Source organism: Cetorhinus maximus, chromosome 2 (assembly GCF_964194155.1).
Source record: "Cetorhinus maximus chromosome 2, sCetMax3.hap1.1, whole genome shotgun sequence".
NCBI lineage: Eukaryota > Metazoa > Chordata > Chondrichthyes > Lamniformes > Cetorhinidae > Cetorhinus > Cetorhinus maximus.
The window spans coordinates 69,481,670-69,499,836 of record NC_135880.1 but is presented as its reverse complement, the minus strand read 5'-3'; the positions used below and the strand labels follow the sequence as shown (position 1 = coordinate 69,499,836).

Genomic DNA, 18,167 nt, shown 5'->3' with positions numbered 1-18,167 from the left:
ATAATGGAAGTTTCTTTGTCTAGATTTTTTCAGATTTCTGTTTATATCTAGTTTCAATTTGTTTTTTTATAATTTAATTATTTTTTGTCATTTGTCTTTTATAGCTTTTGTTATGAAACAATGTAGGAGTCTATTCTTTTATATTGTGCACTACCTATTTTTGTCCTTTTCACAATTTAAAGTTCTTGGCTGATTTTCCTTTTTTTCATTTTGTGCCAAGTATCTGGTTCCTTCAGTACTGGGTAAGACTGAGTGGTGCACTGTCTTTCTCTTTGCCACTTATTTTTGAATCCATACTCAGGCTCCTCTGTCTAATGGTTGCAGGAATTGCTGGTAAGATTGACAATGTCAGTGAAAATAAAGTTTAGAAAGAAAAGTTGGGCACAGTTTTGAAGTGGTTGCGGAAGCAAGAAATGGACTTCATGGAAGTAGCATTCTGATGAAGGTCGGTTTAGGTAGATTGGCAGATAGATTGCAATTTGGAGTATAGGGACTGACTTGGAATACACAAATCGGTTGGAGTGATGAGGAAAAGGCAGAGGTAGGGAGGAGAGGGGAAGGCATTAGATATGATTGAGCAAAAACATCAATCTTGGCTACCAAGGTCAAGTTTCTTTTGTCTAAATTTAAAGGCAAGGACACATTGTGTGGAAGATTGAACAGGCAGTTTATGATATGAAAAAGGGGTTTAGTGATGCCCTTTCCTTCAGAGCGATGCTGGAATAACAAGAAGGAATTGTTTTCGAAATAGGATTTTTCATAATTCACAACTATTTCAGTTCTACCATGAAAAGAAGTGAACTTATGAGGGTATAATTTAGGTCAATTGTTGATGCTTGGCAACAACTAACCGCTGCACTAACTTGGGTTTCACCTTCATCCCTGCCTGATCTCTTGCTCTGAACTCTGCTCTTGTGTGTGGCGGCTGCCTGACCTTCCCTCTGTGGCAGAAAGTAACACCAAGAATAAGTTTCGGGATCAAAAGAATCAACCCAAATTTGCGGAGCTGATGTTATTGTTAAAAGACCGTGAACCATGAATGATTGAGGATGCTTGCTCGGTGTGGGAGCTGCTGTCACTCCCAACAGCAGCACCGCTGCCCCACCCCAGGCTCTGTCCATCCCTCCCTCACACCCGCCGTGCCCGGCCGCCGCCTCCCTGCAGTCATCACCTACCAGGTGGGGCCGCCCCCCTGACCTGTGACTCCCTGACCTGTGATTCCTTGACCTGTGCCCCCTGCCCGCTCCTCTGCTAGCCGCTGCTGCTCTTGGCCCGCAGCCTGGCTTCTTCTCGGTTTCTTCAATACCTCAAGTTAGGCACTCGACATCTTGGTTTTATTTTATTATTTCAGTTGTTGGTTACGTTTCTCTCGCTCTTTGTACCCTTCACTAAATTCTGAGAATATTTATGATTGGTGCCTTTGTCACATACTTGGTAACTCAATGAAATATGATTCCCTGATATGTGTATCGTACAGGTTAGGGGTCAATTAATTCTTTAAAACCGACTGATATGTACCTAAGTATATATTTTTTGTAATTTTCTTGTTATTTTGCCCTGGTCGCCTGTTTTCACCCGCTGTTTCAGTCCCATGCTGTTCACATTTTCGTTTTTCTACCACTTCAATACCCGTGAATTTTTAATAGTATGAAGCGCTTTCAGTTCTCAATGGGTTAAGCAAGCGGCAGCACTTCAACGAAACAACATAACATGGACTTCCTGCTTTTCTAGAAGTTTAAGTGCAGAAATACATGAATTTGAGCTCAGAAATTGAATGTTTACATTGAATATCAGATTCATTCGTATGAAAAAGGATGTACAGTGACGATTGGAAATATATCTCCCATAGATAGAATATTTTGCAAGACACATATTAGCTGGCATGTGTCCATAATTGCAATATCAGCATGCTGATTGGATTAACTGGAACTTTTGTTCTGCCTCCAATTGATGGGAATGCAATACTGCACATCACTCCTGGGCAGAGCTGAACTGAATTTACAACTAGATGGATTGCAAACACACTGACTTCAATGTCAGATAGGAAAAAATAATTTTTATTTTGCAGTCAGCTGGCAGATCTGGAATTTACTGTCTTGAAACCAAGCAACGTCCTGAAAAGGAATCAAATGATTTAACAGAACTATTTTATATGAAAGGACTTCGGGTTATATAGTTTGTTCACTGTGCCCTGACTGCTGTGAATTTTTTAACTGCTTGACAGTATTGCTTTAACATAATTGGTTAACAAAATGGACAAAGGAGTGGATAATCCGACATTCATCGTTGATGACAATCTAAATGTACAACAAAACTCAAACTCTAAACCAGAAAAAATTGAAACATCTGAACAAGAATTTGAGGAAGGACCATGTGGTTGGGGAACATTCACACCAAAATGCCTTCAATACTGCAACAACCCAAAAGGATATTTAGCCTTTTACAGTCTACTGGGTATCATTCAAGGTAATTGTTACAATTTTCTTTCCAATTTTATCTTCTTTTAGATTCTTGCTGAATCTGGTCTGTCATTGAAAGGGAGACACATAGACAAACTTTCTTACTCTTAAAACTCTTAAGGCAGCAACGTGTAGATATGTGATCATATCACACGCTACCTTTCTGCAACTTCCTTCAGGTCGACAGGAGAGGCAGTTTGGATTGTATATGCTTCTACAGCTATAATAAATGATATTGCATAATTTAAGTGGAATGTATGGAAATCACTTAGGTTTTCTCTTTATCAAGATTATTATCGCAGCCCTACTTCTCCACTTATTTAACTAAAGCAAATATATTGTAGATGTTCTTTTAATTAGCATGAATTAACCACGAACCAATGGGTCAAATAAATTTGAGTGTAAAATTGGTTTCACATATGATATATAATCTGAGTATTACCACTTAATCTGCAGAGCTAAAGGACACATTTTAAAACTGTATCAAAGAGATTAAGAAATTGTTTACAAGGGTGGCAAAATGCCATTTAGATGTTGCTGCTGTAATAATTCTTTCCTTCTGGCACTTAGGAACTAAAATCTCTGGGGGGGCATTTTAACATGGGTGAACACCTGGATCTGGATGTAGCTGGAAAAGTTAAATCAGAACACTAATGTATCAGGAGGCTTTGGGTCTTGCAGGGCAGACATTTGCAGCCAGCTGGAATAAGACCTACTGCCAAGTGGACCTGGTAGGCATGATTTACCAGTGGCTGTCTAAATTACCACAACTCTCAACTTCTTTGCTTCTGGATCCTTCCAGTGATCTGCCGGAAACATTTGTAGGATCTCACTGTCGGCAACGCACAAATGCACAAGATGGATACCAGAGCCAGCAATTGTGTACATCTCTCCTGTGATGCTGCTGGTCAGAATGAGCGGGTGGTTGGGTTTGCGGCTCTGGCTGGTTTCTCACAGGTACAAGATGATATTCATTGCATGCCAGTGGCAATTAACTCAGGCATATTCATCAAGCGCCTGAGCTTCCATTCCATCAACAACAGCAATAACTGGTATTTATTTAGTGCTGTTAATATAATAACGTTCCAGAGAAGTGTTATAAAACAAAGTTTGACACCATGTCACATATGACCACATTAGGGCAGATGACCAAAAGCTTTGTCAAAGAAGTTCAGCTGGTGTGCAGCACAAACAGATGTTTATGCAATAAGAACAGAAAATTCTGAAAACACTCAGCAGGCCTGGCAGCATCTGAAGAGGGAGAAAAAAACTGAGTTAAAGTTTTAGGTCTTGGCCTTTCATCAAAACTCTAAAAAGTTAGAAATGTAGTAGTTTTTATTTAGGTGAAATGGGGGAGGGTGGAAAAAGAACAAAATGGTGAGATAGGGTTGAAGATGGGAGACATCAAATGACAAAAGATTTGGTGGGGCAGAACCAAAGAAAATAGTAATGGGACAAGTAAAGCAACAAAAGATGGGTCCAGAGGAAGTGTGAATGTCAGAATAATGAACAGCTAACACGCAAAAGCAAAAACGAGAAAAACAAGATTAAGGCTGACACATGCAAAGAAAAGGATCAAAAGGAGGAGCAGAGATTATGGTCTAAAATTGTTGAACTCAGTGTTGAGTCCAGAAGCTGTAAAGTGCCAAATTGAAAGATGAGGTGCTGTTCCTGGAGCTTATGTTGTGCTTCACTGGAACAGTGTAGTAGGCTGAGGACAGGGATGTCAGCGTGAGAGCAAGGTGGAGAATTAAAATGACAGGCCACTGGAGGCACAGGGCTATGCTTGCGGACTGAACAGATGTGTTCTGCACAGCAATTATCCAATCAGCATTTGATCTCCCCAATGCAGAGGTGCCAGCATTGTGAGTAGAGAATACAGAAGTATCTAGAGGAGTGTGCAGCAGGTCAAGATCACTGTGAAGCAGACTGGGAGGATTGTGAAGTAGGGCGGGATCACTGTGAAGCAGAGCAGGGGGAACATGAAGCATATTGGGATCCTTGTGAAGCAGTTCAGGGTCACTGTGAGGATCACTTTGAAGCAGACCAGAAGGAGTGTGAAGCAGGTCAGGATCACTATGAAGCAGACCAGGAGGAGTGTGAAGCAGGATAGGATCACTGTGAAGCGGACCAGGAGGCGTGTGAAGCAGGTCAGGATCACTGTGAAGTGGACCGGGAGAAATGTGAAGCAGGTCAGTGTCACTTTGAAGTGGACCAGGAGGAGTGTAAAACAAGTCAGTGTCACTGTGAAGCTACCAGGAGGGGTGTGAAGCAGGTCAGGATCACTGTGAAGCAGACTGGGAGGAGAGTGAAGCAGATCAGGATCACTGTGAAGCAGACCAGGAGGAGAGTGAAGCAGGTCAGGATCACTGTGAAGCGGACCAGGAGGAGCGTGAAGCAGGCCGGAATTACTGAAGTGAGAGTGAGAAAAAGAAACATTATGACATCACAGGAAGGCCATGAGTTGATAAGCTGGTGAGTATTGTAGCTTTGTTTCCCTTTCCCCAAAGTCAGGAAGTTAATCTAAGGAACTGGGAAATTAAAAGTTACATTTTATTTTGATAATAACGGTTAAGTAAAGCATTTCAATTAACCTACCTATTTTTAAGTGACAACAGAAGAAGAAAAGTGAGTAGCTGATGGGTTTTAATTTTTTTCAGCAGTAAGTTTTATTATTTAATAGATAGGTCCTGTGTTCTGGATAACCATATGTGCAGGAAGTGTCATCAACTGCATCATCTTGAACCCCAGGCTTTGGAGCTTGAGCAGCAGCAGGCATCACTGTGGTGCATCTGTGAGATTGAGAGCTATGTGGATAGCATGTTTATAAATGTGGTCACCCCATAGCTTAAGGGTATGCAGGGAGAGGGAATGGGTGACCACCAGGCAGTCAAGAAGAAATAGGCAGGTAGTATGGGTGTCCCTTGCGTGAACATCAATCTCCAACTAGTACTAAGTTGTGAATACTGCTGAAATTGATGGTTCACCTGGGAGTGCAGCAAGAACCAAGTCCATGGAACCATGGTTGGCTCAGTTGTACAAAGAGGCATGGAGAAGATTGGAAGAGCAATAGTGATAAGAGATTTGATGGGGGAACAGACAGGAGTTCCTGCAGCAACAGACGTGAATCCAGGATGGTATTTTGCCTCCCTGGTGCCAGGGTCAAGGGCGTCACTGAATGGCTGTAGAGCACCCTGAGAGGCGTGTGTGAACAGTCAGTGGTCATGGTCCACATTGGTACCAACGGCATGGGTAGAAGGAGGGATGTGGTCCTGCAGTCAGAATTTAAGGAACTGGGTAGAAAATTAGCTAGAAGGACCTCAAAAGTAGTAATCTCCAGATTACTTCCAGGACCATGAATTAGTGAGTATAGATTTAAGAGGATAGAGCTGATGAATGCATAGCTGGAGAGATGATGCAGCAGGGAGGGCTTTATATTCTTGGGACATTGGGATCAGTTCTGGGCAGAGATGGAACCTGTACAGACTGGATGGGTTGCACTAAACAGAGTTGGGTCCAATTTCCTTGCGGGTGATTTGCTAGTGGTAGTGGGAGGGTTTAATCTAACTTGGCAAAGGTGTGGGAACCAGGATGTAATAGAGAGGGATATGAAGCTGCACAGAATATTGGGAGAGACAGATAGTACTATCTGTACTGTAAAACAGTAAATATATGAGGAAATAGTAAGGTATTAGGTGGGTTCAGCATAAGGAAAAAAGTAATAAAGTGTAAATTAGGGTTTCAGTGCATGTATGTGAATGTGTGGAGTGTGGTAAGTAAGCTTGGTGAAATGCCGATGTGATATATGGAAATATAATGTTACGGCTATAACATAGACCTTGCTCAAAGTAGGGCAGGACTGGGTATTAAATATTCCTGGATACAAGATGTTCAGGAAACACAGGAAAGGAAAGAAAGGAAAAGGGGTGGCAGTATTAAGAATATTGCAGTGCTAGAGAAAGAGAATTTCCCAGAGGCACCAAGGACAGAATCTATTTGGCTAGAGCTCAGGAACAAAAAAGATGCAATTACATTGCTTGGTGTAGTCTATAGGCCACCAACTAAGGGGAAAGATGTAGGAGAACAAATTTGCAAGAAAACTACGAAGAAGTGCAAAATTTATCAAGTAGTTATAATGGGGGACTTTAATTATCAGAATATAGACTGGGATAGTACTAGTGTAAAGGGCAGAGAGGGGAAAGAGTTTCTAGAGAATGTGCATTTGAATTTTCTACATCAGCATGTTTCCAGTCCAATGAGAAAGGAGGTATTGCTGGACCTGGTTCTTGGGAATGAAGTGGGCCAAGTGGATCAAGCTTCTGTAGGGGAACATTTAGGGGACAGTAATCATTGTATCATAAGTGTTACAATCTTGGTAGAGACCAGTAACTTCTTTTTAAAGTAGATGCAATTTGAAATCACAGTTATTTACTAAGAGAATGAAGCCACAAGATTCCACGGTTTAAAACAGAAGAGTTTTTATTGTACGAGAGTCAGCAAAGCAGACACTATATACTATCTATCCTATACTCTTACATCCAGAATTAACATGAGTTAAACTTGAATTAACAGACAAATTGTGGTCAAATATAAACTATAAGTTGCACATTAAGGAGCACGTCCAACCAAGATAGATCTTAAAAATTGGGTGAGCAGTCCACTCAGATAGTCGTGATCACAGTGAGTCACAAAGTCCTTCAAACTCTGTCTTCCTCATGAGGAATTTCAACTCTGATCTTTCTAGCAGTTTATCTGATTCTCAGCTGACAGCAGCGCACAATCAACCTGAGTTCCACGGGCATGGTCTTCACCACAAGTAGCACATCTCTGCAGAATATGCTCAAATCTGTCTGGATGGTATAAATCCATCAATGTTATTTTCAAGTAACAGAAACAGCTGCAGCAACCTAATCTCTTTGCTTATTCTCAGCTTCTGAATCTAGCCTCTTCTTATGTCTTCTTCAGCTTGCCTGTTCTGCATCAGTGGACTCAAAAGCTGTAACTGTACATCTTGGACTGATTTGAGTCCTTGTTGAATCTTTCAACAAGGTTTCAGTTTCTATTCCCCAACCTTAGCTTGCTTCTGATTTTGTTAGAGACTGGGAAGTTCAGTTTTATTTCTGGATTTATCTTTTCTGCTTCCTTTTCAGTTTCATGTTCAGTTCAGCTTCTGTTTTGAGGTAGGGTCTGCCTCAAAAACATACAGATTAAGTTTAAAAATATAGACTCCCTCACATAAAGTTGGCTATAAAAAAAGACAAGGAGCAAATCAGAGTAAGAATAATTAATGGTGATAGCTAACTTCAGTGGGATAAGAATAGATCTAGCCAAGATAAATTGGAATCAATGAGCAGCAGGCAAAATTGTAACTGAACAATGGGCTGCCTTTAAAGAAGAGATAGTTCAAGCCATTTCAAGGGCGGGCGGTCTCTCATTCACCAGCCATCCCATCACCTTGCCACACTGGGCGCCATATTTAAAGTGCAGCCGCACGCACACCTCTTAGTGCCTCCAGCCCAGGACTGCTGCAAAGAAGACATGGCCCCGAGAGGCAAGAAGACTGCAGCCCCTGGTTTAGTGACGTGTCCCTCAAGTGCCTTTTGGATGCAGTGGAGGCCCGCCATGATGTCCTCTACCCCTGCTCTGGCCACAGGAGGGACAGCAACATCACCAATCTAGCATGGGAGACGGTGGCAGCAGTGGTCAATGCCAATGCCCTGCAAAAGAGGACAGCCACCCAGTGCTGAAAGAGGATGAATGGTCTCCTCCATTCTGTCAGGGTAGGTCACTCATCGCTCTCAACTCACACACTCACAAACCCATCACACATCCACAGGGATCTCACTCACTGCCAGTGCAAGGGACATTACTATTCACTCTTTCACACACACCTTCATTGTCCTCCGGGATGTTCATTGGACCACTCACCACCCATACATGCCAGGCATACTTATCATCTGGAAGAACTCAGCAGGTCTGACAGCACCTGTGGAGAGCAAGACAGAGTTAACATTTCGAGTCCGTATGACTCTTCATCAGAACTAAAGAAAAATAGAAATGAGGTGAAATATAAGCTGTTATAGGAGGGTGGGACAGGTAGAGCTGGGTAGAGGGCCAGTGATAGGTGGAGGCAAAGAAGAGATTGCCAAAGATGTCATAGACAAAAGAACAAAGGGGCGTTGACGGTGGTGATATTAGCTAAAGGATGTGCTAAGGGTGGAAAGCAGGATGAGCAAGTGACAGATGGCCCTAATGGGGGTGGGGTAGGGGGAAGGGATTGAAATAGGCTAAAAGGTGGAGATAAAACAATGGATGGAAATACATTTAAAAATAATAATAGAAATAGTTAGGAAAAGAAAAATATATTAAAATGTATAAATTAATAGAAAAGGGGGGGGATCGGAAAGGGGTTGGGGATGGAGGAGACAGTTCATGATCTGAAGTTGTTGAACTCAATGTTAAGTCCAGAAGGCTGTAAAGTGCCTAATCGGAAGATGAGGTGCTGTTCCTCCAGTTTGCTTTGAGCTTCACTGGAACATTGCAGCAGGCCAAGGACGGACATGTGGGCATGAGAGCAGGGCAATGTGTTGAAATGGCAAGCGACAGGGAGGTCTGGGTCATGCTTGCGGACAGGCCGAAGGTGTTCTGCAAAGTGGTCACGCAGTCTGCGTTTGGTCTCTCCAATGTAGAGGAGACCACATTGGGAGCAGGGAATGCAGTAGTCTAAATTGAGGGAAGTGCAAGTGAAGTGCTGTCAGACCTGCTGAGTTTTTCCAGCTATTTTTGTTTTTGTTTCAGATTTCTAGCATCTGCGGTATTTTGCTTTTATACTTATCATCTGGCCTGGCAGGCATCCTGCTTGCACTCTCTCTATCTCTATTAATGTAGAACAAGCTGGCACACAACAAGAGGGAGAGGTCACTGACTGGTAGAGGAATGCCTGAATTCAAGGTCCTCATGGACTTTGAAAGGAGAATCATACAGCTGGCCGGGCCAATCTGTGTATCTCTGCGCTGGTGGAGGGTATGGGTGAGCGCTGTGATGGGTCTTCAATAAGGATGCCTTCAGATTATTCTTCAGAGTTTCTTCAGGGCTTGATTGGAGGGCCTGGGTTGTTTGGCAGATGTGGAAGCAAGGAGAGATAATTAATGCATGGCAGTGGCCTATGAAACAAGACACATCATTCGCAGCATGGTTGCTCGATGGATGTTGCACTGTTGAGTCCTCACTTGGTAGACCACTGCCGACCACACCATCAGCACAGGAACAGTCCAGATTGTCACCGGCCAGCTGTATGATTCTCTTTTCAAAGTCCATGAGGACCTTGATTTCAGGCATTCCTCTACCAGTCAGCGACCTCTCCCTCTCATTGTGTGCCAGCTTGTTCTACATTAATAGAGATAAAGAGAGTGCAAGCAGGATGCCTGCCCATCCAAATCCCCTCTTCCTGTGACCCCAGCAACCCCAGCTCTGCAGGCCAAGGAGGGTGACACTGCCCCACAGCAGGTCCCCAAAAGCAGGGTGGGGCCCTCCAGGTCTTGGCCCTCCAGAGGACGCCCGGCAAGGTAATCACAGACAGGTCATAGCAGTCAGCAGGCTGCCTCCACCTCTGTTGTGGATGTCGGTTGAGTACCAAGATGTAGCAGTAAGGTTAGGAAGGTTAAGAAGATGTAGTTGCACAGCCTGGGCATGGGTGTGAATCACTTGTACATAATGTTCATTATTGCCTATGGCTCCTTATTCTGTTGAGTAGTGTTCATGTCACTCAGATGTGAAACCGTGGTTCCTGCTCAAAAAAAAGGCAGGTGTCTCATTCCAGGGCCTCATTCCTGTGCTTTGTGCAGCCTTCAGACCAAAGTGATAGTTCGGCTTCCCACTCACTGGACACATTAGTGATGTCTGCATGGTGCTTATCATTGCTGCCAGAATGTTGTGGGCAGGCATCACAGAGATCCTTCATTCTCTCTGTGTGCTCTCAGCACCTTTGAGGTGGGACTAGCACCCCCATCTCATCAGGACCTGTGACTGGTGACACTGTACTCCAGAAGAGGTCAGATGCTGAAGGCTGACAAAGGATCAGGTGCATTTAGTTTCATGGCTGTGTTTCCAAGATGTGACCCTGATCACAGAGTGCAAGCGAGCTGCCCTCAGCCAGACAGGAGTCAGATATTCACAGAGGCTATGTGAAGATCTATGGGGTGTCCTCACTGCATGTCGTCATCATCCTCCTGGAATCGAGCGACAATTAGGGCATCCGCTGCATCTCAATGACAAGAGCCTTATCATAGAGGGTATGTGCGCTGCCATCAGCCAGACTGGAGTCAAACATTCACAGATGCAATGTGAAGATCTATGGTGTCTCCTCACTATATGTTGTCATCATCATCCACAAATCTAGCAGCTATGAGGGCCTCCTGAGCACCCCCTGCCTCGTTTGGCCAGTGCGATGGCCTCATCGCCATCATTGTCGCCTTCGAGACCCTCCTCACCCTCATCTCCGTCTACGTCTTCCTCATCAGAGGAGAAGTCCAGCTCCTCCATCCCCTTTTCAGCCAGCTCCTCTCCCCATTAGGTTGTAAACGACGCAGCAGGTGACGACGATGCGTGACACCCTCTGTGGACTATATTGCAGAGCTCCACCAGACCAGTCTAGGCGCTGGAACCTCATTCTCAGTATCCCGATGGTTTGCTCCACCAAGGTGTGAGTTGCAGCATGAGCCTCATTGTACCTTTGCGCTCACTGCAGTCTGAGGCCACCGCACGGGTGTCATCAGCCACGTCCTCTGCGAGTAGCCCTTGTCCCTGAGGCTGCAGTCTCTTTGGTGTAGGTACATCCACAGTGCTGTTAGGGAGTTCCAGGAATTTGACCCAACTTCAGATGTCCGTATAGGTGATAATTATGTCCAGACATAAATGGTTAGGAAGTACTGGGAATCTTCCACATCTCTCACTGGCTCTCTACTCCTTCGAGGCCTCCAGTCCTTTTCTATAATCTTGCTCGGATGCATACTTTGGTTGCTGTGTTCCTCCGATTTGTTGTGCTCTTCACTTTTTTAGCTGGTTGGTAGTTGCTTACCCTAACTACTGCATTCCGCTTACTGCTTCCAGTCCTTAAAAGTTTCTCTGTCTTAACTGAGGTATTGGTTTATGCAAGATTTGCTTGGTCACCCAAAGGGTGTAAAACTGTTATGAATCCATCCATTGATTCAATTCATTTCTTTTGATTGAGTTTAGGTAATTGGTACCTGGAGATTACAAAATGCAAAATGTCTTTTGTCCTCACCCATTGAATATATCAGAGTGTTAATCTGAACCAGTCCTATTTCATTATATATAAAATGAAGCAATTATATATCTTTTAAAATGCCATTATGCTAGGTATCTCCTGGTTAAATATGACTTCCCCTCCAAATGAGCAGGCTAGAATAAATCTCAATGCTAGTTGCAAGAAGATGTATCCCACCCACCAGGCCTTCCAAACCTGTTTCCAGTGCAGTCAGCAGTAAGTAATTTTCTGCTTTTCTACAGTTTCCAGGAGATTCTTTTAATGAAGATCAACAACCACTGCTGCCATGTATTGGATTCTTCTCAAATTGACTAATATGCAAGAGATCTTTAAAATATAACTTTATTTACATCTTTTACTGCTGCTTTCTGGTTTTCAGCTGGTTGATGGGATATACCTTCCTGCAACTAGTATTGAGGTTTATGCTAACCAGCTCACTGTGGAGGGTCCTCATTCTCCAATCAGCACCAGCCATCTTTGAGTGCAAACTCTAGAATGCAAGACCAGTCATGGTTCTGGTGGTTTTCTGGATTGCAATCTGTATGGCACATATGAGATAAGGGAGATCCTGAATGCTCCTTGTGTCAAGGATAGCCACATGTTCAACAAGTGTCTCTGACCACTCATGTTTGAGCTCAAGTTTTCTGAGCTGAACATGACGTAAGGAAACCAAAGTGAGATCATATCTGGGTCCCTGCCCCGCGTGTATAGGTAGTGCGCCCACCTGCCTAACTTTAAAGGAGATGGCCAATTAACAGGCCACATCTGTGTTCAGCGTTCAATTAGGGATGGTGGGCGAGTTACGGAGGCAAAAGCTCAGGTTAGCATGGTCCACTGTAAGGGAGGTTGTCAGTCCCCACTGTGTGACCAGTGTGAGTGCTACTGAGCCCAAGCAGTGGGAATGAGAGGGAAGCACCATAGCCACCATCAGCATCAGGGAAGTGGCTGAGACATCATGAGGCTCATGATGATCAGACACTTCCATCTTTACAAATTCCACACGCCATGGAAAGGCTGTGAGAAGGGAAGCCAACAGCCTTGTTGTTTTCTGCCGCTGTCAGTTAAATCTCAGTTAAATCAATTAAATATGTAGCACAGCCTCCACCTCCCGCTGTGCAGCTGCCTACTCTTACTTGCCAGGGTTCACAATGTGGAGCCCGCACGGCGTTGGCTTACCTATCTGCCCACCATAGGCAGGCATGTTGCTGTCGCCACTGCACTCCCACTTTCAGAAACAACATGAAGAATACCTCAGGGAGCTGGTACAGCACTTTAAATTCTCAAATTCTATGCCCTCCCAGCAACTTAGTGAGGAAGGAACGTGGGTGACCATCCATCAGGGTAGGAAGAGGAAGCAGGGACTTTCTGAGAATTTTTAAAGGGGTATTCAGTTAAAAATCTTCTTGAGTTCTGTGCCTGAAAGCAAGTCCAACCCACAGCACCATGACCTCCACCACAGGTGGGGCAAGGAGACAGGCCCTGAATCCAGCCCAGCCAGAGCAGGGATCAAACTACGTGTTGTTGACACCAACCTGATCCACGTCAGCCGTTCAGCCAACTGAACCCTCAAAGGAGTCTGAATTGCTGTGGCAACATACAATTTTACATGCATGTGGCCTGGAGCTAATGATGGTAGAGGCTCCAATTTATTTCTATCACATGGCTAACTAGGAATCTCTCCTGCTCTTACCCGCTACCATTGTTATATGTTGGAAGGATTTATAAGTTGACACTCAACCTGTTTGGCCACATTATGAATGCAACTTCATTGGTTAACAAATCCTGGAGTGGGGCTTGAACTGGAGATTCTGGCTCAGAGTCAGGGATGTTACCCACTGCATCACAAGACCTCCCCTCAGTTATAAATACATTTGACAAAAACAGAGGAGAACAAGAGCAGGTGGCTGCCAAATTGAGGGTCATGAAATGCAGTAGCAAAAAGGGACTCTATGGTAAGGAATAGGTAAGCACTTTTACAGTTACAATGGAAGGTCCTGAATAGTGTGCTGCCTCCAAGTGCCAGGATAAGGGTTTATCACAGAGCAGTTTTTGAGAGGAAAAGGGAAGGTGTAGTTCATGTTATAACTAATGACATAGAAAGAAATAGAGTTAACAGTCCTGCGTATAGGGTCTCAACAATTAGGAGCTAGCTTAAAAAGGAGGATTTCAAGGTCAGAAATCAGGACCATTCCTGGAGCCACAAGCATGTCAGTGTAGCAATAGTGAGACAAGTGATAGGAGAGATTGTGTAAGAGGGGATGGTTCATAATATGATTTATTTTATGTCCTTTCTGCTGCCCGGACCACATCATAGCTCCAATAATGTAAAACTGTCATTGTGACTTCAAACAAAAGCTGCAACAATGCATAATGTTTGCAAATTCCCAAAGGCAAATTGCAAAGGCTTGTACTTAGGTGAAATATTTTGTTAACCAAAATTTGCAGAACCAGTCAGTATATTTGTTTAATGTAGTCCTTTTTACATGCCCCAAAACAAGCTATCTGGTCCTGAGTTTTCTAGCTAGTATTTTTTCAAAAATATTTTAAAAATAATTAAGCTTCTGGAGGCGAGATTTAATTTCCCTGTAGGTGATCATCTCTCTTATTTTACTCAGCTTGATTTCTTTCTGAGTTCTGGACTGTTCCTTAGCTATCAACAGTGCTTGAAGTCATATTTTTCATTTGAAACTTAAGTTAACAATTTCTTCTCTGATCTGACAGTGAACATCTGCTACTACTCTAGACAAGATGCACATCTGCAGCATCAGGCAAAGGCAAGACCACAGAGTCACAGAATTGTTACGATGTAGAAGGAGGTCATTTGGCCCATCGTGTCTGCACCAGCTCTCTGAGCATTTTAACTTAATGCCAATCTCTTGCCTTTACCCCATAAACCTCTATTGTTTCAATTTAAATAATGATCCAATGCCCTCTTGAATGCCTCAATCGAACCTGCCTCCACTACAATTGCAGGCAGTGCATTCCAAACTCCAACTACTCGCTGTGTGAAAAAATATTTTCTCACCTCGCATTTGCTTCTTTTGCAAAACACTTTTAAACTGTGCCCTCTGGTTCTCGATCTGTTTACGACTAGGAACAGTTTCTCCTTATCTACTCTGTCCAGACCTCTCATGAATTTGAAAACTTCTATCAAGTCTCCTCTTAGTCTTCTCCTCTCCAGGGAAAACAGTCCCAACTTCTCCAATCTTCCCTCATAAGTGAAGTGTCTCATCCCTGGAACCATTCTCATAAACCTGTTCTGCACTCTCTCCAATGCGTTCATGCCCTTCCTATAGAGTGGCGCCCAGAACTGTACACAATACTCCCAATTGAGGTCTAACCAGTGTCCTATATAAGTTCATCATAACCTCCCAGCTCTTGGACCCTATGCCCCTATTAATGAAGCCTAGAATAATGTATGCTTTAGAAACAGCTCTCTCCACCTGCCCTGCCACCTTTAATGACTTATGTATATATACACCCAAGCCTCTCTGTTCCTGCATACCCTTTAGAATAGTATCCTTTATTTTATACTGTCTTTCCATGTTCTTTGTACCAAAGTGTATCACCTCACACTTTTCCGCATTGAACTTCATCTGCCACCTATCTGCCCATTCCACAAATGTGTCAATGTCCTTTTGAAGTTCTACACTGTCCTCCTCACAGTTTACAATTCTCCCAAGTTTTGTGTCATTCGCAAACTTTGAAATTGTCCCCTGCACACGAAGATCAAGATCATTTATATATATCAGGAAAGGCAAGGGTCCCAATACCGACCCTTGGGGAACTCCACTACAAACCTTCTTCCAGCCCAAAAAATATCCATTAACCATTACTCCCTGTTTCCTATCCCTCAGCCAATTTTGTATCCACGTTGCTACTGTCCCTTTTATTCTATGACCTATAACCAGGGTCAGCTGTGTTGTTCCCCCACCAAATCTATCAGTAAACTGCCAGCCAACACTCACCATCAATGCTCACATAGAAAGGATAATTTATTTTGTGTGATTCTCTGGTTAGAAATCAGCATTTTACATTGTAGTGTTAGGGATTAAGGACTGAAATAGTCTGTCTGAATAATTTGAATTTAGAATGTGGAATTTTCTGCTTTAAATGATTGTTGAAAAAAAGGGTAAAAAAAAAGGGTGAACAAGCAGGAAGTTGGATGTTGGCAGACATCATGGACCAAAAGGTCTATTTCCTTGCAATAACATTTTATTATTCTATGATAATTTATTTCTCTCTTTCCTCATCTGTAGCTATTGTGAGCTGTTATGCATTTAATGACATTATTGAATGCCAAGTCCTGGTCATCCATCACTCCTGTACTCGTTGACTGATATTGGACCAACTTGCATTTATATAGCACCTTTAACCTAGTAAAACAATTCAAGGTGCTTTACAGGTGCATTACCAACCAAAATTTGACACTGAGGAAAATAAGGAGATATTAGAGCAAATGACCAAACACTTGATCAAGGAGTTGGCTTCAAGGAGCGACTTCAAGGAAGAAGATAGATAGAGAGGCGACAAGGGTTCAGAGATGGAATTTGGCTGCTTGAAGCTATGTCCACCAATGTTAAAATGACTAAAATTGTGGACGCTCAATATTTTGGAGGGTGGAGGGTGGGAATCTGGCCAGATTGCATTGGAATAGTCAAGTCTATGGGCAGGTAGCAAAGACATGAATAAATGCTTCAGCAGCAGTTGAACAGAGGCAGGGTTCACCACAAGCTCAAATTTGAAATTCTCAACCTTGTTTTCAAATACCTCCACGGCCTTGTCTGCTAACCTCCTCCAGCCCTATTTAGATATGAATAGTTGTTCTGTATTCTTGTTTGAAGAGTGATGCAGCTGTATCATTGCCAGTCATAGTAATACTGTATACCTCTGTACCAGTTGCCCTTAGCATGATTCATTATATCAGCCAATATCACACAATTGAAAGGACTGGCCACACCTTCCTATCTGCATTTCAAAGAGCAAAATAAATCCTCTTTCTAATGTAGAATAGTATATTTAAATAGAGAAAAAAATAATCTAAAAATGTTACAGGAGCTGCTCAGATTCCCCAGTGGAGATAGAAATTGTTCTGGATATTTACTTTAATTTTGACATCTGCGACTATCAGGATCACCACCAAGTTAGAATTGACAACATAGCTTGGCTTAATTTCTTGTAATACTAACATAAAACTGAATGCAATTGAATATATTGTACTTTGTAGATTTCATTAGTCTTTTTTCCATGGCAGAATATGAATCTCTTGCCCTGTCATTAACTATGTAAGTATGTATGAGAAATTAAGTCAGCAGGCATTGCATCACAACCAGAAAATTTTGTGCTGTACTTTTTTAAAGTATTTAATATTTCTGTAAATGGGACACAATTTTATTACTGACAGGAGCAATGTTTCCATAAATCATAAAACCATTGAATCTTACAGCAAAGAAGGAGATCATTTGGTTCATCATGCCTATGCTGGCTCTTTGAAAGAACTACCCATTTAGTCCCACTCCCCTGCTCTTTCTCCATCGCCCTGCAATTTCCTCCCATCATGTTTTTATCCAATGCCCTATAGAAAGTTACTATTGAATCTGCTTCTACACTTTCAGGCATTACATTTCACATCATAATTACTTGCTGCTTAAAAAAAATTGTTGATGTAACCTCTGGTTCTTTTGCCAGTTACTTTAAATCTGTATCACCTGGTTACTGCAGGTGGAAATAGTTTCTCCTTATTGACTCTATCAAATGATTTTGAACACCTCTATTAAATCTCCGTATAATCCCAGCTTCTCTCCGCTCTCTACATAATTGAAGTTCCATGTTCCTGGCACCATTTTAGTAAACCTAAGGCCTTGACATCCTTCCTAAAATGAGATACTCAATATTCTAGCTGAAGCCTAATTGGTAATTTACTAAGATTTAGTATAACTTCCTTGTTCTTGTATTCTATGCCTCTACTTATAAAGCTAAGGACCCCATATGCCTTTTTAACAGCCCTGTCAACTTGTCTTCACATCTTCAAAAATTTCTTTTCATAAATACTCACATCTGTCTTTACCTCCATCCCCTTTAAAATGTACCATTTTGTTTATATTGCGATTCCTCATTTTTCCTTCCAAAGTTCATCGCTTCACTCTATTCTGCATTAAATTTAAACCTGTGTGTCTGCCCATTACACCAATCTGTGTACATCCTCCTGAGGTTTGCACTATCCTCACTGTTTTCTACTTTGCTGAGTTTTATGTCATCTTCAAGATTTGACAATATGCCCTGTATACTAAAGTCCAGCTCATGAATAAATATGAAAAATAGCAGAAATCCTATTATCAACCTCTGAGGGACTCCACTCTATACTTCCCACCACAGCCACCTGCCTTCTGTCCCTTAGCAAATTTTGTTCCTTTCCTCAAAGT

At 42.6% G+C, this 18,167-nt stretch overlaps 1 protein-coding gene across 1 annotated transcript in view; it reads left to right on the top strand.

Moving 5' to 3' along the window:
* The first annotated feature begins 1,720 nt into the window (after nt 1-1,720).
* Nucleotides 1,721-18,167, top strand: part of LOC144695025 (solute carrier organic anion transporter family member 4C1-like) — a 197,330-nt gene continuing 180,883 nt past the window's right edge. Inside the window, exon 1 of the mRNA XM_078565903.1 lies at nt 1,721-2,466. Within this exon, the coding sequence (XP_078422029.1) occupies nt 2,253-2,466 (214 nt within the window). The 5' untranslated portion in view covers nt 1,721-2,252. The remainder of the gene's footprint in view (nt 2,467-18,167) is intronic.